Here is a 25,445-nt window from a genome sequence, read left to right on the forward strand (position 1 = left end):
GGTTGGCGAGTGGTGGAACTGACAGTGCCTTGCTGTGTGTGTGCCTGTGTGTTGGCGAGTGGTGGAACTGACAATGCCTTGCTGTGTGTGTGTGCCTGTGTGTGTTGGTGAGTGGTGGAACTGACAATGCCTTGCTGTGTGTGTGTGCCTGTGTGTTGGCGAGTGGTGGAACTGACAGTGCCTTGCTGTGTGTGTGCCTGTGTGTTGGCGAGTGGTGGAACTGACAGTGCCGTGTGTGTGTGTGTGTGTGTGTGTGTGTGTGAGTGGTGGAACTGACAATGCCTTGCTGTGTGTGCGCCTGTGTGTTGGTGGAACTGACAATGCCTTGCTGTGTGTGTGTTGGTGAGTGGTGGAACTGACAGTGCCTTGCTGTGTGTGTGTTGGTGAGTGGTGGAACTGACAATGCCTTGCTGTGTGTGTGCGCGCCTCTGTGTGTTGGTGAGTGGTGGGACTGACAGTGCCTTGCTGTGTGTGTGTGTCCCCCTCTGTGTGTTGGCGAGTGGTGGAACTGACAATGCCTTGCTCTGTGTGTGTTGGCGAGTGGTGGAACTGACAGTGCCTTGCTGTATGTGTGTGTGTGCCTCTGTGTGTTGGTGAGTGGTGAGATCTGACAGTACCTTGCTGTATGTGTGTGCCCTCTGTGTGTTGGCGAGTGGTGGAACCGACAGTGCCTTGGCTGTGTGTGTGTGTGTGTGTGTGTGCCTGCCTCTGTGTTGGTGAGTGGTGGGACTGACAGTGCCTTGCTGTGTGTGTGCCTCTGTGTGTTGGTGAGTGGTGGAACTGACAGTGCCTTGCTGTGTGTGTATGCGAGTGGTGGGACTGACAATGCCTTGCTGTGTGTGTGTGTTGGTGAAACTGACAGTGCCTTGCTGTGTGTGTGTGCCTGTGTGTGTTGGTGAGTGGTGGGACTGACAATGCCTTGCTGTGTGTGTGTGCCTCTGTGTGTTGGTGAGTGGTGGAACTAACAATGTCTTGCTGTGTGCATGCGTGCGTGCCTCTATGTGCCTCTGTGTGTTGGTGAGTGGTGGGACTGACAATGCCTTGCTGTGTGTGTGTGCCTGTGTGTGTTGGTGAGTGGTGGAACTGACAATGCCTTGCTGTGTGTTTTGGTGAGTGGTGGAACTGACAGTGCCTTGCTGTGTGTGTGTGCCTCTGTGTGTTGGTGAGTGGTGGGACTGACAATGCCTTGCTGTGTGTGTGTGTGCCTGTGTGTTGGTGAGTGGTGGGACTGACAATGCTGTGTGTTGGCGAGTGGTGGAACTAACAATGCCTTGCTGTGTGCGTGTGTGTGCCTCTATGTGTTGGAGAGTGGTGGGACTGACAATGCCTTGCTGTGTGTGTGCCGGTGAGTGGTGGAACTGACAGTGCCTTGCTGTGTGCAGACGGGAAAGAAGTTGGTGTTCCGCTCAGAGCCACCCCAGCTGAAGAAGAAAGAGGACGACGGCGCCGACCAGGCCAGCAGGGAGGAGGAGGAACTCGCTTACTACTTCCAGTGGTAGTTACCTGCCTTCAGTGATAATGGTCTGCCCCTGTCTTTACCTACCCCCTTCCCATACCCCCCTCCCCAATACTTTACTACTTTGAGTGGTAGTGCTATGCCCTCATCTCTTCCAAACCTCCCCAACAGTTGCCTTCTCACAGTGACCTGTCCCCACCCCCCCCTTCCCAATGCTCATCTATTTCTAGTGGTAGTGACCTGCCCCTGTCTTCCTCTCCGCCCGCCCCACCCCTTGTCTGCTACTTCCAGTGGCAGTAACCTCCCCCTACACCTCCCTGTGGATCAACTGCTGTTCCCCCCCCACGCTGACCTTAAGCTACCTGCACTCCCAAGAAAGGAGTGTTGATGACGGAGGTCCTGGCCACTCCCCTACTGCTGTGTGGGGTCCTGCTCTGTTCAAAACCATCGCACGCATTTACCGCTGCTGCCTTGCGTGTGCTGATTAGGTGACCAGCAGCTGAAAATTAAGGAGAGGACACAGGATTGACAATTACTGTGATTTTTTTTGTGTGTGAGAAATATGTGCACAATTATGTAGAAACCAATTGGAGAAACCTTTTTTAAAAAAATCAATTGAATTTACACTATGTATGTTTTTGGCATCAATGAGAAAAGACAAAAGGATGTGGACTTTTTTTTTCTCTTTCTAACTCCTCTGTCTCATTTTTGTTATATTCATTTAAATTTTAAATACACAGCTTTTTACCAGTGTATGCCCTCCCTATGCCACAGTACTTTCTCTACGCTAACAACCTATACATCAACACGCTTCACCCACATTGTACAGGCCATAAACTTTCACATTTGAATGACAGTGACACACTTTGTGAAGGTTGGCTAGGCTCAATAACATTCAGTCTCACCACCCCAAGCCGAGTTCTTTACAATTTATTTGTCAATATACAAACGGGTTTTGTTGCACAGCCAGCACAACACCTCTCTGAGCAGTTAGCAACACAAGCACACACGGACATGCACGCAAACGCACGCTGCACACTTTCTTACAATGTACCCCATTCATCTAACAATCTACACCTGAATCTCTGCTCTCACCTCTGGCAGTTGTGACGACAAATGCCTCTAGTCACTGACACAAAGCACAGCTGTCTACAAACCCCCAGTGACTGACAAACACAGCACTGGCGTCAAAGCCCAGACGGTACACACCACCTCAAGGCTAAAAAGTCCTCGCTATGTCATATCTTCATCTGTGTGTGGGGGGGTGGTGTTAGTACCACTACATGCCCCCCCCATCCCCTCAGTGATGGCTGAACTACAACCACCGTCACAACACCCGATTCAGACAGACACACACACCACAGGACGTACATCAGTAGAAAAGAAAGAAGGGAGAAAACTCTACACTCCGTTTGCTTCCAGCTCCGCTTATTGCAGCTTTTTGCACAAAAAAAGAACTGCTGTGTCAGCAGTGTCCAAAAACATGCATAGACTATAGGCTGGACTATGGGCTACCATGGTCTACAACATGGCGCGGCAGTCAACCAGTCATGGAAGAGAACACGCCGACAACATGACGTCAGGTCACACTGACCTGAACTCTCTACACCCTGTGTCACTAAGTCTGGTGTGCGTAACTTCACTGACATCGTGGAAAGAGGAAAGAGTGCAACCATAAATGATTGGGGGTAAAAAAAAAAAAACCGACCCCACATGACCAAGACATTGTGTAGGTGGGCTGGTTGATGAGCATGCTACATAAATGACCAGTGGTTAGGTGACCACAGCCAGGTCTGTCCCAACCCACCTCTCTTCCCCCCCCCCCCCCACGCAATCAGTGTGATGAGATATCCTATCAGACATCACCCACCTGCGCGCGCACACACACGCGCGCACACACACACACACACGCCGGCTAACGGTCACTGACAGCACAAGACTCTCTCTGCCTTCAAGACTAGGCAAAAATGCACAATCGGGTTCCCATACATGACCAAAGTTCCAGTCACACAGACTGCCACAAACTCAACAGGCACACTGTGATGTCACTCACACAAACTGCAAATACTTTTTTCGCCTACACACCCCCCCCCCATTCACCAAGTTACCCTCCTCCCAGCACTGATTGCCTCCCTTTACCTGTGAAAGTGAATGGCAAGAATCAGGAAGACATTAGATGTTTGTTCACCATTAGCTGGTGACTCACAAACGAGACCCTACTGGTGCCCACACACACACCCGCCCACCCTACACTAACACATGGAGGTGGGTGGTGGGAGGTTATCATCCCTCCTTCCCTCCCTTTATCTGCTGACTACAGGTCTTCCAGTGCGCAACACTGAAATCAAGAGTACAGGGGAAAATGAAATCAAGAGTACAGGAACAAAAAAAACCCCGAGAATATACAATCAGGAAATCAACGAAAACATGTTATGATGAAAACCACAGGACACACATCTTCACTGAAAGCTGGACGACAGGAAAGCCCACAGCTACAGCTGACCACAACGTGATGACTGATTCAATGTCGTGTTGCTCACGTGTCCGTCCACCTGGTTTGCATATTGAAAATGATCCGTTGGGGACTGCAGCGGTAACAAGTGATGGCGGATGGAGGACTAACAAATAACAAGAACGGATCACAGCTGGTCACAACTGACGTCCAGCAGCAGTTTTCAGTCAACAATTGCAGGGAGGTTGGTTGAACCACCCTCTCACACACACTGTCCAGACATCACACACCCCACCCCTCACACCACAAGGAAGAGCTGTGTTCCCCACCAGGGGCCAGAAATATCAGGGGGGGGGGGGGGGGGGGCTGGCGACGTCAACAACACAGGGTGGGGGTTGGTGCCTGGTAACACACTATCATCACCCCCCCCACCCCCCCTTGGAGAAAGATCAGAGCCAGTAATGTGTGACCACAACCCTCCCTCCCCATCACTGATCAAGAAAGTCACTCACTCACACACACACACACACACACACGAGGAGGGTGGAAGGGGTGGGTGTAGGGTGGGAGCTTGCTGCCTTTGAAGGTGTCGGCTGATTCTGTCTTGTCTGGGAGGAGGTGGTGGTGGTGGTGGTGTTTGCATGGATACAGAAGTTGTCACATGCCCTCTGTCATCTTCCTCCCTCCAAGTGCTGTTGCTCCTCGTTGTGATCTGTGGTGCTTGCGCTGCGGTGTGTTCAACTGCACTTGGTTGTGTGTTGGTGTTGTGTGTGTCTTTGCTGTTGTTCTCAGTGCTGCATTGTCCAGCCACGCCCCACACCTGCCTTCCCCTCACCACCTTCCACCCCACCCCCCTGTGTGTGATTGTGTGCTGTCCATAGCGGGAGACGGTCAGTAGTTGTGGAAGGATCGGCCGTGTGGGTAGCCATGGAAGTAGTCATCACGGTCGATCTGTCGCCTCCCCATGTGGGGCGAGCTGTGGCCGATGGGACCGTTGGACAGCGGAGGCGGGTAGCGGCTATGGGGAGATGGAGTCTGAGCGCCCTCTGAAAGAGACACACAAACAGGGGGGATCACCTTCACAGTCAGGTCGCAGCTTCTCACCACTTTCTTCTCTCAATCATTCCCATTTTGTCTTTCAGTCAACACTGACTTCTGTGTTTTGAATTATTCTAACCAGTCAAAAATACACTGCAAGGCATTATAATAGTAATATTCCTGTCTTTGAATGATTCTAACCCGTCAAAAATACTCTGAAAGGCATTGATTTTGTTAAAAGTATTCCTGCCTGTCAAAAATAAAATAACTGGAATGAAAAAAACAACAAAAAAAACAATGCCTCTTAATGACCCTAAAAACCTGTTTGCACATATAGCTTAAGCGCATACACACACACACACACATGCACTTTCTTCCACGTCTAAAATCGCTTCAGAGAACAGACATTAAAAATAATGATCCACCAACACTTTTTTTGTTTTGTTTGTGCACAGTTCAGTTTCAGTGTGATGGGAAAACAGAACCGAGAATCAGAATCAACAGGAACGGTATAACAAACCCTGGATGACAACAGCAACCACCTGCCAAAACTTGAACACCGAAAGGGGTGGGGGGAGGGGTGGGGGGGTTAGCATGTGGGAGGTGAGGTGAACATGCTCAACAACTGAACCAAACAGTTCATACGCAAATCATGCAACATCCACACAGTGGAAAACAACAACACAACACCAACTGGGAATCGTGCCTCAACGATACTGCAGCAACTCCATCTGAACAGTTCAACTCCAACAGAAAGTGTAACTTCACTTGAATGCTTCAACACCAACAGAACACAGCACTCCCATTGCCACAACCAGAACCAGTCACTCTAGAAAATGATCTGTGCCAAACAGCAACCATGCAGTCAGCTGCAGAACAGTGGAACAGAACCCTGGCTGTCTGGATGTTCACACAAGCAGGACAGACAGACAGACAGGAGACAGTTCTGGCTTGGTGCAGGTGAAAACTGAATGAACTCGTCAGCAACACTTCAAAAAAGGTCTGATGAAAATACTGTGACAGAGCTGTTGACACCATGTGAAACAGATGGCTGGCTGTTGACACCATGCAAAACAGACGCCTTCACTGTTGACACCATGCAAAACAGACGCCTTCACTGATGACACCATGTAAAACAGATGCCTGTGCTGTTGACACCATGTGAAACAGACGCCTTCACTGATGACACCATGCAAAACAGACGCCTTCACTGATGACACCATGTAAAGCAGATGCCTTCACTGTTGACACCATGTAAAACAGATGCCTGTGCTGTTGACACCATGTGAAACAGATGCCTGTGCTGTTGACACCATGTGAAACAGATGCCTGTGCTGTTGACACCATGTAAAAATCAGATGCCTGGTTGTTGACACCATGTCAACCAGCTGGTGACACAGAGGCCTGGTTGTTGACTTCATGTTGAAGACAGATGCCTGTCATGTCAAAGTTAATGGCACCATGGCTCTCGAGTCAGTCAGACAGAAGGACAGTCCATCAGGTGAGCCAAGACTGGCCAGCCATGCCCGGAGCAGTGCCCCCTGTGGAGAGGACGGAGAGTGAATGGAGGGAGACAGGGGAGAGGACCACACAGCACCACTGGGGGCCGGCGGTCAGCTACACGTTGCCATGTAGTCCGCTGAAAGAGAACATCAGAGTTAAAGGGTCAAATCCCTCCGTGGGGGTGTCACTTGTGTGTGTGTGTGTGTGTGTGTGTGTGTGTGTGTGTGTGTGAGCATGCATGCGTGTGTATGTATATATGTGCATGCATGCATGTGTATGGATCCATGCACAGGTGATGCGTGTGTGTGCAATCAAGTGCTAAAGAAATTGTGCAATAAGTTTTGTATGGGAACTGAGCTTTGGTAACCCCTTCCCTTCAGTTCCATGTCAGCTCGTCAGTCATCAGACACGGGAAGAGGGGCTGGGGTGTGTGTGGAAATGCTCCCTCACCCACAAGTCTGTGCCCTCTCAGTGCAATGCATCCACCACATCACCATCAACAAAGCCTCCACCCTGGGTCTTTCAGCCCAAATCAACTCACACATGGAAGCACACGTCTTTCCACATGGTGCGGACTGACAGTGGGGGTGGGGGGATTATGATCACCAGCATCGCATTCAGCCACTGGTCCAGTTTTGAACATTACATGTTAACACATGGCTTCAAACACTCCTAAACTTCCTTATCAAGTACTGAACATGTCCTTTAAAAATCTCTTCAGTACATAACTCCCTCTTTTTTTTGGAGGGTGGGTGTGTGTGTGTGTGTGGGGGGGGTGGTGGCAAACAAACAAAAACAATCCTTTGGCAAAAGAGATGTTGAATAAAGCATGTTTGAGTAAAACAGGAAAAAAAACAACAAAACCTGCTGCATTTTTCACGTCACAAGGCACACTGCTCTTCAGAGGCACCCCACTGAAAAAAAAAAAAAAAGGAAGAAAAAAAAAAGAATGTTATGGCATCTTGAATACCTGCAGCAGATAAACACCAATGCCAACAGAAGAGAAGAGCGTGAAACACTGCAGGCACTGAGTTATACTGGAACACGGCAATGGGAACACCCACACATTATGCCACTTTTGCTATGTCAGCTATGGGGTTGCTTGCAGTCTGAGAAAATGCCTTACGATTATCAAACAATATTTCAGTTGTATCATAAGGATACCAAAGCCAAGGAGGCTGGCCATGTCAGAATAAACAGAAGTGCATTTACAAAATTTGTTCAACAAACCACTCCCTGAATCATTCTCTAACAACCAAACCAGATGTGCCTTGTGCCTTGAAAAGTACAGCAGTACCACAGAGCACCCCCCAAAAAGGTACTTGAAGGGCTGAAGGGGGGTGATTAAAGTGGAGGAGTTAGTGGTGGGTGGGCTACAGGGGTCAGTGCTAACACAGCCTCCTGCCACAACTCTGCTGGCCACAGCCAGACGGCCTTTCATCTCTGACCCTCTCCTCTGGCCTGTCTACTGTGCATAGGGTCAGAGTGTGTTCTGGTGTATGTCTACCGGAGCTGACGTATTGAGCATCGGTGTGTGATATACAGTGTCTGTCTTCAGTACAATCCATGATATACAGTGTCTTTACTGTCCTCAGTACAATCCATGCCATACAGTGTCTTTACTGTCTTCAGTACAATCCATGACATCCAGTGTCTGTCCTCGGTACAATCCATGACATCCAGTGTCTGTCTTCAGTACAATCCATGACATCCAGTGTCCTCAGTACAATCCATGACATACATCCATGACATAGTGTCTTTACTGTCTTCAGTACAATCCATGACATACAGTGTCTGTCCTCAGTACAATCCATGACATACAGTGTGTGTCCTCAGTACAATCCATGACATACAGTGTCTGTCCTCAGTACAATCCATGACATACAGTGTGTGTCCTCAGTACAATCCATGACATACAGTGTCTGTCTTCAGTACAATCCATGACATACAGTGTCTGTCCTCAGTACAATCCATGACATACAGTGTCTGTCTTCAGTACAATCCATGACATACAGTGTCTTTACTGTCTTCAGTACAATCCATGACACACAGTGTGTGTCCTCAGTACAATCCATGACATACAGTGTCTACTGTCAGTACAATCCATGACATACAGTGTCTATTGTCAGAACAATCCATGACATAGTGTGTGTCCTCAGTACAATCCATGACATACAGTGTGTGTCCTCAGTACAATCCATGACATACAGTGTGTGTCCTCAGTACAATCCATGACATACAGTGTCTATTGTCAGTACAATCCATGACATAGTGTGTGTCCTCAGTACAATCCATGACATACAGTGTCTACTGTCAGTACAATCCATGACATCCAGTGTCTGTCCTCAGTACAATCCATGCCATACAGTGTCTGTCTTCAGTACAATCCATGATATACAGTGTCTTTACTGTCCTCAGTACAATCCATGACATACAGTGTCTGTCCTCAGTACAATCCATGCCATACAGTGTCTGTCTTCAGTACAATCCATGACATACAGTGTCTACTGTCAGTACAATCCATGACATAGTGTCTGTCCTCAGTACAATCCATGACATACAGTGTCTGTCCTCAGTACAATCCATGACACACAGTGTGTGTCCTCAGTACAATCCATGACATACAGTGTGTGTCCTCAGTACAATCCATGACACAGAATGTCCTCAGTACAATCCATGACACAGTGTGTGTCCTCAGTACAATCCATGACACAGAATGTCCTCAGTACAATCCATGACACAGTGTCTGTCCTCAGTACAATCCATGACATATAGTGTCTGTCCTCAGTACAATCCATGACATACAGTGTCTATTGTCAGAACAATCCATGACATACAGTGTCTGTCCTCAGTACAATCCATGACATACAGTGTCTGTCCTCAGTACAATCCATGACATACAGCGTGTGTCCTCAGTACAATCCATGACACAGAATGTCCTCAGTACAATCCATGACATACAGTGTCCGTCCTCAGTACAATCCATGACATAGTGTGTGTCCTCAGTACAATCCATGACATACAGTGTCTGTCCTCAGTACAATCCATGACATACAGTGTCTTTATTGTCCTCAGTATAATCCATGACATACAGTGTCTGTCCTCAGTACAATCCATGACATACAGTGTCTTTATTGTCCTCAGTATAATCCATGACATACAGTGTCTGTCCTCAGTACAATCCATGACATACAGTGTCTTTACTGTCTTCAGTACAATCCATGACACACAGTGTCTGTCCTCAGTACAATCCATGACATACAGTGTCTGTCCTCAGTACAATCCATGACATACAGTGTCTTTACTGTCCTCAGTACAATCCATGACATACAGTGTCTGTCCTCAGTACAATCCATGACATACAGTGTCTTTATTGTCCTCAGTACAATCCATGACATACAGTGTCTTTATTGTCCTCAGTACAATCCATGACACACAGTGTCTGTCCTCAGTACAATCCATGACACACAGTGTCTGTCCTCAGTACAATCCATGACATACAGTGTCTATTGTCAGTACAATCCATGACACACAGTGTCTGTCCTCAGTACAATCCATGACATACAGTGTGTGTCCTCAGTACAATCCATGACACAGAATGTCCTCAGTACAATCCATGACATACAGTGTCTGTCCTCAGTACAATCCATGACATACAGTGTGTGTCCTCAGTACAATCCATGACGTACAGTGTCTTTACTGTCCTCAGTACAATCCACGACAATCTGTGTGTCCGTGCAGTATCAGGTTAGCGGTCAGAGCTCTCAGGGCCGGTGCTGTAGTTAGACAGGGTCAGTACCAAAGCGAACCACCCAGAGGGCAACAAAGCCACATGTGATACACCCACTACACTGCCCCCTCTCGCTTCTCGCACTGTCCGTCGAAGCGTTACAGAGAGATACATACATCCGTGTACACAACTCAACATGGAGTTCTTGTCAAGTCTTACCATCCCCCATCACACCTTAGCCACCGTCTGTGGCGGTGAGTTTAGCCTGTGCTGTCTGAAAATGCCAGCAATGCCGATGGTTAAACACACGCATGGTCACATTCATCATGCTGACAAGGGAGTACTTCACAACACACAGCACACACATCATTTGGATCTCAGTAACCAGAATTTCCCCAACAAAGGCATGCACTACAGCCCCTACTGGTTCATTTCTTCGATACGTGACTCACACGCTATTTTTGTCAGTGACTGTGATATACTGACATGTGTACTCAGCACCCCTCCAACAATCACACATATCTTTCAACCTTCACAAACGGCTCATCAACATAAAACAAAGCAGCTTTGCTGAGCATTACCTTCATACAAATCTTTATCAAACAGTGATGTTTCTTTTCATTAACAAAAACCAACAACACAAAAACCAGCAACAAAAAAAATCGGTCAACAAAAACTAATTCCACACGTGGCAGAGTTTGCCTGAACTGCCTGGTGATCATAACCTTTCAATCAATACCATTCCAATTTCTCTATGCTTTGTGGATAAAAACCCTTGGCCCCAAAACATGCAGCTTGTTCTGGCATTAAACTAATCATGTTCTCAAAATTCTTACACACTAAGCAAACACACACACATGCTTGCCAGTAGTCTTCGTGGGTACCCTATGTTATAATGTTCAAGTTGTACAGGGCAGACTGAAAATCACCATGCGGCTGTCTACTGCTCTACCACACCACACCACTCCACACACACCACACACACACCACATGCCACACACACCACCACACACACACCATTATAAAGGACAAAGCCCACAACCAAAGAAAAGAAACTCTCTCCCCACAATAAAAAACAACCACCACTTTTGATTCAACAGATAAGGAAAAACCAACCCCAAACCAAAACAAAACCAAACTGAAACCATCAAGGTGAACAGAATGATATCATCATCATGTTCAAAGCAATGAATATCAGAGGGAGAAATGGGCTATGGAACCCAGGCCTTCAGGACTGACAAGGGAGGTAAAGGGAAGGGAGACAACCACTGAAGGGTACACAGGGTGCTGTACCATCAATACACATAACTACACACTGGACTCCAAGTCAACATGACTCCTGTGTGTGTGTGTGTGTGTGTGTGAGATGGTGGAGCTAGGGGGACTACTCTCTAGGCATGCTTAGAAAGGGGGTGTGACGTGCAGTTTTCAGCATGCAGTACAAAAAACAAAAAACAACAAAAAAACTCATTCACAATGGTACACATGAACCTCTATTTCCCCAGATAATGCAGCAGTGTTAACAGAACCACAGTTACGGTGGGTTAGGGGTGAGGTGAAGAGAGGGGGTGTGAGGGGTGATGAAGGGGTTAGCTATGGAGGTCACAAGACAGACAGGCCATGGAACAGGACAGTGTGGCAGTGTTCCCACACCCTGACACCAATGCCCAACATGGCGTCACGGCACTGAGGGAACCAGCTGTCAGAAGCCACACCACAGACCGTGCACAGCTAGCCTGTCCCACATCGGACTTGGCTACATCCCTTGTTGATACACCAGAAAAAAACACCAACATCAACTTCATGCGTTCACCAGGACTGGCCAAGACCTTCCTGCAGGGAACAGTGCAGGCAGCAAGGAGAAGAGACAGTCAGAAGAGGAGATGGGGGGACAACATCTCACAGTGGACAGGTCTGATAACCCGGAGTGAGACAGTCAGAAGAGGAGATGGGAGGACAACATCTCACAGTGGACAGGTCTGATAACCCTCAGTGAGACAGTCAGAAGGACAGACATCCGTCAGGGATGGAGAAGGCTGGTTGCCAAATCTGTGGTGCCCTCACAGTCTACCAGACTACGGGATAGATAGACAACTTCACCACCTCTGTCAAAAGGAATGGAGCTTCAAGACTGATATCACAAACTGTGATCTTGAAGACTGATATCAAGCTGTGATCTTGGACACTGATATCAAACTGTGATCTTGGACACTGATATCAAACTGTGATCTTGCAGACTGATATCAAACTGTGATCTTGCAGACTGATATCAAACTGTGATCTTGGAGACTTGTATCAAACTGTGATCTTGCAGACTGATATCAAACTGTGATCTTGGAGACTAATATCAAACTGTGATCTTGCAGACTGATACCAAGCTGTGATCTTGCAGACTGATAACTTGTTTCAGCCCCATCCTGACCTCAAGGAACCAGGAAACAGGAAAGAGGAGACTGTCCTCTTCAGGCTCCATACAGATTATTCTTATCTAGACCTTTCCCCCCACCTTCCAAAGAGAAGAATCTCCATGATGTGTGCCATGCAACCAGCTCCTCCTACATGTCACAGATGTTTCGACTGACTGCTGGGATCTGCATCACACGCACATTTCTACAGCTTGCTCCACGTTCTGGGCTGTTCCCCCACACACACCCTTTTCCACCATCACCCCAGTCTGCAACAGGGGAAAGGGCATGGTGTGCATGACCATCATTCCAGGAACAAACCAGGCACTGCATCTACTACAACATCACCGTCACCACTCTGGCCTACAACAGAAAGAAGAGTGGGGCAAGGAAGGAGGGGGGGCAGGAAGGGAGGGACCAGAGAAGAACCGCTTCAAACCCCTGTGACTGCCACAGGGCCTGGGTTCGCATCATCCGCGAGGTCTTGTCTTTGGCTGTGGGCGTTCTGTCCACGTTGTGGGCAAGGGAGGGGGTGAAGGGAGGGAGTGTTAAGAAAGCCAGGTGAGGCATACCAAAGGCAGGAGGGGGCTTGCCTGTGCGCTTCATCAGCAGGTGGACAGAGGTGCCGCCGCTCTGGATGATGTCAATGGCCTCCGTGTGCGTCATGGAGTCCGTGGTGATGTTGTTGATCTGCAGGATCTGGTCACCAACCTGCACCACAATGTTGTCAAATTTATTTTCTGACTCAACTAATTGATTATGGACTAAATGTTGCCCTTACATAATAAGAATGACAATACTAATACTACTAATAATAATCAATAACTGATTCTTACATAGCACACTATCCAGAAATCTGCTCCAGGTGCTTTACAAATACTTTTCTACACAACACATTACATCAATGTTACTTACACACACCAAAATATGACGAGCAAACTACACACATGCACAGACACATAAATGCACACATACATTTTAACATACATACGTACATAACAGCCACCCTCCACACACATAGGCACACACATACACAAACAGACACACACACAGACATGCGCACGCACACATACACAAACATAGGAACACACACAAATACACATTCATAATACCCCAAACCTACCCACACATCTATTCAGACCTACCCACACATCTATTCAGGGTACTTACCCACACACTGATTTGGGGCACTCCAGACCTACCTGCACACCTACATTCCAGTCACCTACCCACACACCTATTCAGGGTACCTACCCACACACCTATTCAGGGTACCTACCCACACACCTACATTCCAGTCACCTACCTACACACCTATTCAGGGTACCTAGCCACACACCTACATTCCAGTTACCTACCCACACACCTATTCAGGGTACGTACCCAAACACCTATTCAGGGTACGTACCCACACACCTACATTCCAGTTACCTACCCACACACCTATTCAGGGTACCTACCCACACACCTATTCAGGGTACCTACCCACACACCAATTCAATACCTTCCCAACACACACACACACACACACACACACCAACCAATTCAGGGTATCTACCCACTCACACACACACCTCCCCAGGGTACCCCCAAGACCTACCCGCAGCCTGCCGTCCAGGTCGGCAGCTCCCCCGTCAGCGATGCGGAGGACGAAGAGCGGCATGTTGTTGAACTCACGACCCCCGCGGATGGAGAAGCCGAAGCCCCGAGAGCCGCGATGTAGCTCCACGGTGTAGAGCTCTCCCTCATCGGGGCTGGGCTGGTTGGTCAGCCGGCCTCTCCCCGGCACCGTGCTGCTGCCGCCTCTGATGACACACCCCATGCAGGGGGTCACTGTTCATACCTTGACCGCATGTCTGCGGTCATCTGCCTCCTTTGGATTTGTCGCATTTATGGGTCAACAGTCAGTCAGACTTTTGAGTAAATGTCTGCGATCAACTGCCTCCTCTGATATTGTCACATTTGTGTGTCAATGTTTGCACTTTGTGAACTTATCTGCAATCCACAGCTGCCTCTAGTGTTGTAACATTCATCTGTCAACAACTGGACTTCAATGAAAAATTAAAAATACAACACACAAAAAAAAAAAAAAAAAAAAAAAAAAAAAAGGCCCAATAGTCTTTTATGGCTATCAGGGAAGTGAATTCATATACAATTCATACGCACTGTGTCTAAAGCTGAGCACACACACACAAACTACACAGAAACACACACATACACAAACTACACAGAGACACACACAAACTACACACAGACACAAACCACAGACACACACACACACAAACTACACACAGACACACAAAACTACACACAGACACACAAACACACACACAAACCACAGACACACACACACAAACTACACACAGACACAGACACACACACAAACCACAGACACACACACAGAAACCACAGACACACACACACAAACCACAGACATACACACACACAAACTACACAGACACACACACACACACAAACCACAGGCACACACACACACACAAACTACACGCAGACACACACACAGAGGACTACTGACCTGTCCCAGGCAGGGTGATGAGGTGAAAGGTCAGGCCGTCGCTGACCGTCAGAGTCGGAGCCTGCAGGGAAGGCCATGGCATTGACCATGGAGCCCTGGGAACTCTGAAAACAACACAACCACTGCATGTGCTCACAACCACTTCATGACCACTTCATGTGCTCACAACCACTTTATGTGCACACAACTTTATGTGCACACAACCTCTCCATGTGCTCACAACCACTTCATGACCACTTCATGTGCTCACAACCACTTTGTGTGCTCACAACCACTTCATGACCACTTCATGTGCTCACAACCACTTCATGTGCTCACAACCACTTCATGTGCTCTCAACCACTTCGCGTGCTCACAACCACTGCATGTGCTCGCAACTTCACGTGCTCGCAACCACTTCGCGTGCTCGCAACCACTTCACGTGCTCACAACCACTTCGTGTGCTCACAACCACTTTATGTGCACACAACCTCTCCATGTGCTCTTAACTACTTCATGACCACCTCACGTGCTCACAACCACCTCACGTGCTCACAACCACTTCATGTGCTCACAACCACTTTATATGCACACAACCTCTCCATGTGCTCACAACCACTTCATGTGCTCACAACCACTCTATGGGCACACTTCTCCATCTGCTCACAACCACTTTATATGCTCACAACCACTTTATGTGCTCACAACCTCTCCATCTGCCCACAACCACTTCGTGTGCGTCCTCACCACCGCTTCATGTGCTCACAACCACTTCCTACGCTCACAACCACTTCCTACGCTCACAATCACTTCGCACCAACTTCACGTGCTCACCACCACTTCCCGTGCTCACCACCACTTCAGACACTCACTGCCACTTCATGTGGACAGGTGTGCAGCGAGGCAAAGGGAAAACAAGAAAAGGCAAGCTGCTTCACTCACCCTCTGCGACGTGCTTGTGGTGCTGGAGGCGTCATCTGTCCCAAAGAAAAGTCCACGCTTTGTAAAGACCAACACAACACTGTGTACAGCACATCACACACCATCCCTTAGCATTCAGCCATCAATAGAAAAGTCCACGCTTTAACATAACACCGTGTACAGCACATCACACACCATCCCTTAGCATTCAGCCATCAACATAAAAGTCCACACTTTGTACAGATTAACACAACACTGTGTACAGCGTATAACACGCCATCCCTTAGCATTCAGCCATCAACATAAAAGTCCACACTTTGTACAGATTAACACAACACTGTGTACAGCACATCACACACCATCCCTTAGCATTCAGCCATCAACAGAAAGTCCACACTTTGTACAGATTAACACAACACTGTGTACAGCACATCACACACCATCCCTTAGCATTCAGCCATCAACAGAAAGTCCACACTTTGTACAGATTAACACAACACTGTGTACAGCACATCACACACACACACACAAAACAACAACCCCACCATGAATGAAGAAAATATAATCCTTTGACCCCTGTTAGGGCATCAACATAATTCATGCAGTGCATTTGTTACAGATAACATTAAAAGTCATCTTAGCAAATTCACAACCACTCACAATCACATCTGCAGAAATGATGTCCATGTCTCAAGCAGTGAGACTGGAAGAGACAGACAGCACAGCACAGCACAGAGGAGAGAGAGAGAGAGAGAGAGAGAGAGTGTGTGTGGAGACCACAGGGAAGAGAGAGAAACAGGAGACAGCTAAGAGAGAGGAGACAGCTAAGAGACAGGAGCTAAGGAAGAGAAGACAGCTAAGAGAGAGGAGACAGCTAAGAGAGAAGAGACAGCTAAGAGAGAGAAGAGACAGCTAAGAGAAGACAGCTAGGAGAGAGAGAGGAGACAGCTAAGAGAGAGGAGACAGCTAAGAGAAGACAGCTAGGAGAGAGAGGAGACAGCTAAGAGAGAGAAGAGACAGCTAAGAGAGAGAAGAGACAGCTAAGAGAAGAGAGAGGAGACAGCTAAGAGAGGAGACAGCTAAGAGAGAAGAGAGAAGACTGCTAAGAGAGAGGAGACAGCTAAGAGAGAGAGGAGACAGCTAAGAGAGAGAAAAGACAGCTAAGAGAGAGAAGAGAAGACAGCTAAGAGAGAAGAGAAGACAGCTAAGAGAGAGAAGACAGCTAAGAGAGAGAAGAGAAGACAGCTAAGAGAGAAGAGAAGAGAAGACAGCTAAGAGAGAAGAGAAGACAGCTAAGAGAGAAGAGAAGAGAAGACAGCTAAGAGAGAAGAGAAGACAGCTAAGAGAGAAGAGAAGAGAAGACAGCTAAGAGAGAAGAGAAGACAGCTAAGAGAGAGAAGACAGCTAAGAGAGAGAAGAGAAGACAGCTAAGAGAGAGAAGACAGCTAAGAGAGAGAAGAGAAGACAGCTAAGAGAGAGAAGACAGCTAAGAGAGAGAAGACAGCTAAGAGAGAGGAGACAGCTAAGAGAGAGAAGAGAAGACAGCTAAGAGAGAGAAGAGAAGACAGCTAAGAGAGAGGAGACAGCTAAGAGAGAGGAGACAGCTAAGAGAGAGGAGAGAAGACAGCTAAGAGAGAGGAGACAGCTAAGAGAGAGGAGACAGCTAAGAGAGAGAAGACTGCTAAGAGAGAGGAGACAGCTAAGAGAGAAAAGATAGCTAAGAGAGAGGAGACAGCTAAGAGAGAGGAGACAGCTAAGAGAGAGGAGACAGCTAAGAGAGAGGAGACAGCACATAAGAGAGAGGAGACAGCTAAGAGAGAGAAGAGAAGACAGCAGAGGAGAGAGAGAGAGAGAGAGAGAGAGAGAGAGAGAGAGAGAGGGGACTGACCGAGGGGAGGACCAATGGTGAGGACGACGGAGAAGCCAGAGTCCTTGATGAGGTTGACGATGTCCTCATGGTGCATGTGAGTGATGTCCACTCCGTTCACCGCCATGATGCGGTCCCCAATGTGCAGCTGCCCGCATCGCTCTGCCGGGCTGTTCTCGATGATGCGACCTGACACGTCAATCACACAGCACGGCACTGTCAGCACAACACACCTTCCTGCTGTGCTCTGACGGCACTTCCAAAACACCCCTCTCTCTGTCATGGAACAGTCTGCTTCACTTCACAACACTCCCCAACACCCCTCTCTCTGTCATGGAACAGTCTGCTTCACTTCACAACACTCCCCAACACCCCTCTCTCTGTCATGGAACAGTCTGCGTCACTTCATAGCTTGACTAACACTTCAGTTTAGTTCTACCATGTCTGCCTTTCCCTGTCTGGAAGTCAAGTGATGTGTGATTCCGTCAGCCTCCTCACCGTTTCATGGAGCACCACCACAAGACAGTCTGCCACTGTAGTTATAACATGTCTCTACAAACACCTTTTGCACCTTCTTGAGGAATGGTATTCTGCATGACGGCAACACTAAGAGCAAGTGTGGTGTGTGTGGGGGAACTAGGAACAGAGAGAGAGAGGGGAGGGGGGGGGAGAGACAGAGAGAGAGATGGACATGGAGATGGGGGGTAGATGGAGAGAGAGGCACAGAGGGAGAGAGACAAAGGGGCTGAATGACAGACATTTATCCAGATTCCCCCCCACCCCCACCCCCCCAAACGTCTGACAGACAGGCAATTCATGAACTGTTTAAAGAAGGCTTTGCTGAAAACATAAGAAGACAGAAAAGAAAAGATTCAGAAAGAAAACAAAACAACAAAAGAAAATACAGAGAAAAAGTTACATGAAACTTTTGAAAGAGGACATTTCTCAGGCAATATCTGCAAGACAATGACAGGAAACTGACTGTGACAGACACCCCGATATCAACACCATCACTATCACACAACAATACCAACACAGAAGCTGACAGAGCAATGACAATACTCCTATATCCATATCTAGTATCCACATCCTCCTCCTAACTGAAGACAATGCAGTTGACAACATGTACGTTCCCTGACCATGACAAGTCACAAACCAACACATCTATACTAAATACAATTATTAATTCCATTCCATCCCCCACGGAAACACTCCAGAAATCATCCAGGGCATGATCCACTGTGGACAAAACGATACAGAGTGTTGGTGTGGTGTGTGTGAGAGATGAAGGTATCAAGGAGGTGAGGCCTGAGAACATGACAGCGCAGAAACACACTCCCCTGTTACAACGCACGCGCGCGCGCACACACACACACACACACAGACTGACAGAGCACACCCACTCACACAGCACACACACCCACAGCCACAACACACCTACACAGCCTGACACATCCACAGCCATTACACACCCACAACACACCTACACAACCTGACACATCAACACCCATGACACACCTACACAACCTGACATCCACACCCATGACACACCTACATAACCTGACACACCCACACACACTGACACACCCACAGCCAACACACACCTGCACCCTACCCCACCCCTACCTAAACACCCTGACCCATGTGATGAATGTCCGACACCAGTGTCAGCCATGATACACCAACACATCCACAAATACACGCTGAACAAATATCAATATCTCCTCTCGGGTTATGTGCTTCATTTCCTAACAAAAAACATTCTCTTCCTGAATGGTTCTATGGTGAGGATACAAGGAACGGTGTATTCTGCGGTCCTCTTGTTCTCTTCTGAGTATCAGACAAGACAGAGAGGACTAGGCAGTGTGTGGCTAGACCCCTACACCATCATCAGCTCTCCCCTTTCTGTGACTGGTGTTGAGTTCCAACAGGAGAAATGGATGGCCACAGCTCCCCATACACAGGCCAGCCTTACTGACACACACACACACACACACAGGCTGACACGCAAACCCTCATATAGCCATTGTGTCAGACATGGTTCCCTCAATTCAACTATCCTGGCCACACAAGATAAACTTCATGTGGAGAGGGGTAAGGCTGGGTCATGGCCGAAGACTGCTCATTCTGTGCTCACCATCCAAAACCAGCTCAACCCAAATACTACCAACGTGATGCACTCATTCTCTGCCATCCAGTCATAGCAGTCCATCACTGTAAGGGTCAGTCACCATCCAAGGCAGCAATGGGTCAAAGTCAGTGACTAGCTCTACATGACTGACTGAGGTCTTTACTGACCAGGGTCATCCACTAGTCCCATGCCACACACTGCACGCCATCACTCGCTGTGGCCAGGTCACTGTGCCCTACACATCACATGGCTGACAACACCAACACCACGCACACATTGCTCCATTCTGGTCAGTGATGATACTAAATTCTTGTTACTTTGTACAACACACACACACACCACCGTCAATTTCCATATATGGTTGTGAAGTCAGTTTTTTTTTTACACAAGCAAAAATGTGAAGTCAGTTTTTACACAACAACCTCTGTGGTAAGTCAGTTTCCAAAACGTGATGGAGCCACACACATTGATGAATCAGCCCAAAACAAAAGTGATGGTCAATCACACAACACTGAAATACTGTGACCACAAAAGAAGCCCTTGCTCAAGCAGGTAAACTGTGATTCCAAAGAAAAAGGCCTTTGTCACAATACTGCTGGAATGTGAAACAGGACGACTATGATGATAATAATGATCAATGCATTTATATTGCGCTGAATCTTGAGCAGCGACAAACCAGAATGCTTTCACTCTCAACTGTCACATGCATGCATAACTCGGAACCAGAGTGATGAAAGAAAAACTTTTAAATACATGTGAATAAAAGGCTGGAGAAATTATGGATGGAAACAGGCAAGTGTTGGAGCAGCTGTTTTGGAAAGAGCGTAAATTTAAGGCCACATTTGAAAAAGGCAAGTGCAGGAACTTGACCAAGAGAAAAAGAAAGCTCATTCAGAGATTCTCCCAAGTGTATGGCCCAGATACAGAGAAAAAGCGGTGGCTGACTGAGGAGTGACTGAACCTGGTCACATGGAAACAAAGTGGGTCTGAAGCTGATGATCGCAGAGAGTGAGATGGTGTGTGTGTAGAAGGCAGTAATTCAGCCAGGATGAAGCAGATCTGTTCATGCATTTATGACAGCCAGTACTTGTGTTTCATGATATGTGAGAAAGGGAGCCAATGTGCAGATTACAAAAGGAGTGATGTGCGCATATCTTTCCTTTCTAAGGACGAGACAGGTGGTAGAGTTTTGTATGAGCTGATGGGAGTGAATGGATGAAGCAGGCAATAGAAAGTTACAGTATTCCAGGCCAGACAGAATGAGATAAAAAGCGAGTTTAAAAGTGGCATCAGAAGACAGTTATTTCCAAACAGTACTGATGCGCTGAAACAGCGACAGGTCTGATAAATTTCTGCACGGACAGTGTGTTGTCAAGGACAACACCAAGGTTCTTGACGCAGCTGGCACTGCCGAGTCTGACAGAGTCAATCACGATAGAAGAAAAGAGAAATTTTCTTTGGTTCCTATGAGCAGTCCTTCAGCTTTGTGAGCATCAAACAGTGGTTAATTCCGGGCACCATGACAACAAACCAGTGAGACAAGACAACTCCACTGTCAAACAGGGTGACTGCCACAACAGAAAAGCTCCTGTGGTAATGGATGGATGGCAGCGATCAGTTAAAAAAAACAAAAAACATCTCTTGCGACAATGTCCAGTGACTGAAGCACACTGTGAAAACCATGTGACATCATGACCACCATGACATGCGCAGGTCACACACTGCCAGAGGATGGGGAGGGGGTGCGGGGGGTGCATGGGTCTGACAGCTCTGCAGCAAGAGAGTGGAGGAAAAGGAAAGGTGAGGGGAGGAGGGGGACAGGGGACAAGAGGGGTGGGGTTAGGAGAGGAATGGGGGAGGGGGGGGGGGAGAGGAAATGGGAGAGGAGTGGAGGGGAGGGATAGGGGTGGGAGGGAGGAAGGAAGGATGAGAGGGAGAGGGAGAGTAGTGGATGGGAGAGGGGAGGGGTGGAAGGAAGGAAGGATGAGAGAGAGAGGGAGAGGAGTGGATGGGAGAGGGGAGGGAAGGAAGGAAGGATGAGAGAGAGAGAGAGGGAGAGGAGTGGAGGGGAGGGATAGGGGTGGGGTGGGAGGAATGGGGGATGAGAGGGAGAGGGAGAGGAGTGGATGGGAGAGGGGAGGGGTGGGAGGAAGGATGAGAGAGAGAGGGAGAGGAGTGGATGGGAGAGGGGAGGAAGGAAGGATGAGAGAGAGAGGGAGAGGAGTGGATGGGAGAGGGGAGGGGTGGGAGGAAGGAAGGATGAGAGAGAGAGGGAGAGGAGTGGAGGGGAGGGATAGGGGTGGGGTGGGAAGAATGGGGGATGAGAGGGAGAGTAGTGGATGGGAGAGGGGAGGGGTGGAAGGAAGGAAGGAAGGATGAGAGAGAGAGGGAGAGGAGTGGATGGGAGAGGGGAGGGAGGGAAGGAAGGAAGGATGAGAGAGAGAGGGAGAGGAGTGGATGGGAGAGGGGAGGGGTGGGAGGAAGGATGAGAGAGAGAGGGAGAGGAGTGGATGGGAGAGGTGGGAGGAAGGAAGGATGAGAGAGGGAGAGGAGTGGATGGGAGAGGGAGGAGGAAGGAAGGATGAGAGAGAGAGGGAGAGGAGTGGATGGGAGAGGGGAGGGAGGAAGGAAGGATGAGAGAGAGAGGGAGAGGAGTGGATGGGAGAGGGGAGGGTGGGAGGAAGGATGAGAGAGAGAGGGAGAGGAGTGGATGGGAGAGGGGTGGGAGGAAGGAAGGATGAGAGAGAGAGGGAGAGGAGTGGATGGGAGAGGGGAGGGAGGAAGGAAGGATGAGAGAGAGAGGGAGAGGAGTGGATGGGAGAGGGGAGGGTGGGAGGAAGGATGAGAGAGAGAGGGAGAGGAGTGGATGGGAGAGGGGAGGGGTGGGAGGAAGGAAGGATGAGAGAGAGAGGGAGAGGAGTGGATGGGAGAGGGGAGGGGAGGGCTGGAAGAGAATGAGGAAAGGGGGATGAGAGAGAGAGAGGGAGAAGAGGGGAGGGGAGGAGAGGTACTGGGGAGGTGGGTGTGGGGAGGGGGGAAGAGGCAGGGCATCAACAGGGGAGATAAGGCAGTGGTCACGATGACCCCCCACAGACACGCATACACACAAATGACGACACTGAGCAGAGTGTGAGTGCACACGCATACACACACACACACACAGCCCAACATCACAGCACAGCACAGTAACACCGCAGAAGTTAAGAGGACAAGCACTACACTCCAGGGAAGCAATGCCAGGCTCATGACAGCCAGTGCTCACCGATCCAGGGACACACATCGCCCTTTGACCTGCCGCCTTCCTTCCCATCTGAAATCACCCCGCCCCGCCCCTGTTCAGTGTCATCGGCTGTACCATAGTCATCACGGTCAGTACTAACACACTGCTGGGGAAACATCAGCTTTCCCCACTCACGTCACACAATACAGGCGCACTGACAAAACACTGGACGCGCACACAAACATAGAGGGCAACATAGATGTACCCACACACATAGTACAACAAAGATGCATACACACACACACACACACACACATACGCACGCACACACACACACACACACAGACAACACTCACAGACACACAGAGAACAACACACACATATTTATATATCCTAAACAACACACACAGCCACAGATGACTGCACTGTGTACAGTTAATTATGGGACAGTCCCCTTTCCCCATTTGAGGGTCAAGACATGCTCCGTTCACCACTGACACCACTCTGTCACCTTGGATACTGGGGGACAGCTGGTCACCATGGATACAGGAGGACAGCTATCCCCCCCCCCCCCCCCCAACCTTCAGCCTCCTCCACACAAGAAGAGTTCCACATCATCTTCCTTTTTTTCACCACAGGGTTCAGGTAAAGGCAATGTCACACACACCTGCCGTCTACCGCACCTGCTACACTCACATTACGAATCTTGCAACACCACACGACGGCTAGACTGAAGGGGGGGGGGCCCAGTGGTAATGTGGCCAACTGGGAAGTGAGTGTCCACTGGTTCAAATCTCATACATGGACCAGGGTTTTGAATCCCTCTCCACTCTCCACAAGACCTTGAGTGGTGGTGTTGGTGCTAGTCATTCAGATGAGACAATAAACCAATGTCCTGGGATGTGCAGCATGCACAAAGAACCCATCAGAATGAAAGGGATGCCCCAGGAAAAACTCTGTAGAAAAATCTATTTTGATGGAAAATCAAAGTAAATACATCTGTAGATTGGAGAAAAAAAAAAAAAAGGTGGTGCTGCACTGTGATAATTCGCTCTCCTTCAGGAGAAAGCCAAAATTTCACACACACAGATCTGTTGTGACAAAAAGTAATCAATAGAATGCAATACAACATTACCTGCACCATGACAGCCGACTTTTCTGTTAATTCTTCCTCTCTTCTCTTCTACGCACTCCCCGTACCCTGCGTGACTGGTGGTTGTCAGATGTGGAACTCTCTACCATTCCCTTCCCACTCTCACCTGACATTCACAACCCACCCTACCTCCACACACCCCGCCTCTACCCCCCCTCTCCCCACAGTAAGGGTTTGGAGGGAGAGACAGTGCACAAATCCAGGACTGGGTTGCACAAGCGTTCTCGGCGATGTCACGTTAGCCTGGTGGTATGAAGATTTTCCATCCAAAGTCTATGGAAACATTTAGCGTTGAAATTTCTTAATGCTAAGCAAACTTAACTTACGGAAGTTATGCAGCCCAGCCCTGAACACCAGGTACACAAACATGCACATTTTACATTGAACATGCAGAGCGAGAGACAGGGAGACAGAGAGAGAGAGAGAGAAGAGAGAGAGAGACAGAGACAGAGAGACAGACATGCCACAGTGAGACAGGTAGGGATGAAGTGTTGAGGAAAAGGTGTGTGTCTGTATGTACGCATGTGCAGTGCATTCAGTGTTGTTTATCATCCACAGAAAAAAAAGATGAATTGTCCTTTTATTTCCTGGACAGTTTCAGTTTCAGTAGCTCAAGGAGGCGTCACTGCGTTCGGACAAATCCAAATACACTACACCACATCTGCCAAGCAGATGCCTGACCAGCAGCGTAACCCAACGCACTTAGTAAGGCCTTGAGAAAAAAAAAAAAGGGTGAATAAGTAATAGATAAATACATTAAAAAAAAAATCCCACATGCACTCAGGCACGGGTCAACACTGCTGCTCATACTCATAGGTAGCAAGACAAAATATACACTGATCACATTTGTTAACACAGATCGAAATCACATCAGTGTGATGACAGATTCTCTCTTGTCCATTCCACGTCAAGCTTACAGACTTTGTACATTACACTAACATTTCTTCCTGGAAATGAACTGGACCCAAGCAACTTCTGGGGAAGAGCCAAAAAGCCCAGCAAGGAGAAACACCTACTGCTGGAACCTTGTCAAGTAAAGGACTACATGAAACCC

The 25,445-nt window shown here is 48.4% G+C and overlaps 2 protein-coding genes across 11 annotated transcripts in view; one reads left to right on the top strand and one right to left on the bottom strand.

Moving 5' to 3' along the window:
* The window catches only part of LOC143284899 (cilia- and flagella-associated protein 100-like), a 38,974-nt gene extending 36,892 nt beyond the window's left edge, over window positions 1-2,082 (top strand). Inside the window, exon 15 of the mRNA XM_076592037.1 lies at window positions 1,383-2,082. Coding sequence (XP_076448152.1) covers window positions 1,383-1,499 — 117 coding nt within the window. The 3' untranslated portion in view covers window positions 1,500-2,082. The remainder of the gene's footprint in view (window positions 1-1,382) is intronic.
* A 291-nt stretch (window positions 2,083-2,373) lies between these two features.
* The window catches only part of LOC143284898 (membrane-associated guanylate kinase, WW and PDZ domain-containing protein 1-like), a 155,594-nt gene continuing 132,522 nt past the window's right edge, over window positions 2,374-25,445 (bottom strand). For 6 of the 10 annotated variants that reach the window (XM_076592025.1, XM_076592027.1, XM_076592032.1 and 3 more), the window contains 7 exons: window positions 23,281-23,328; window positions 17,909-18,076; window positions 16,042-16,076; window positions 15,121-15,224; window positions 14,185-14,389; window positions 13,157-13,295; window positions 2,374-4,954 (listed from right to left, as the gene is read on the bottom strand). In XM_076592025.1, coding sequence (XP_076448140.1) covers window positions 4,800-4,954; window positions 13,157-13,295; window positions 14,185-14,389; window positions 15,121-15,224; window positions 16,042-16,076; window positions 17,909-18,076; window positions 23,281-23,328 — 854 coding nt within the window. In that variant the 3' untranslated portion in view covers window positions 2,374-4,799. Of the gene's footprint in view, window positions 4,955-10,398; window positions 10,454-13,156; window positions 13,296-14,184; window positions 14,390-15,120; window positions 15,225-16,041; window positions 16,077-17,908; window positions 18,077-23,280; window positions 23,329-25,445 lie in introns of all 10 variants that reach the window. The other 4 variants (XM_076592031.1, XM_076592030.1, XM_076592028.1 and 1 more) reach the window with 4 other exon arrangements.

Source organism: Babylonia areolata, chromosome 8 (genome assembly GCF_041734735.1).
Source record: "Babylonia areolata isolate BAREFJ2019XMU chromosome 8, ASM4173473v1, whole genome shotgun sequence".
NCBI classification, from domain to species: domain Eukaryota; kingdom Metazoa; phylum Mollusca; class Gastropoda; order Neogastropoda; family Buccinidae; genus Babylonia; species Babylonia areolata.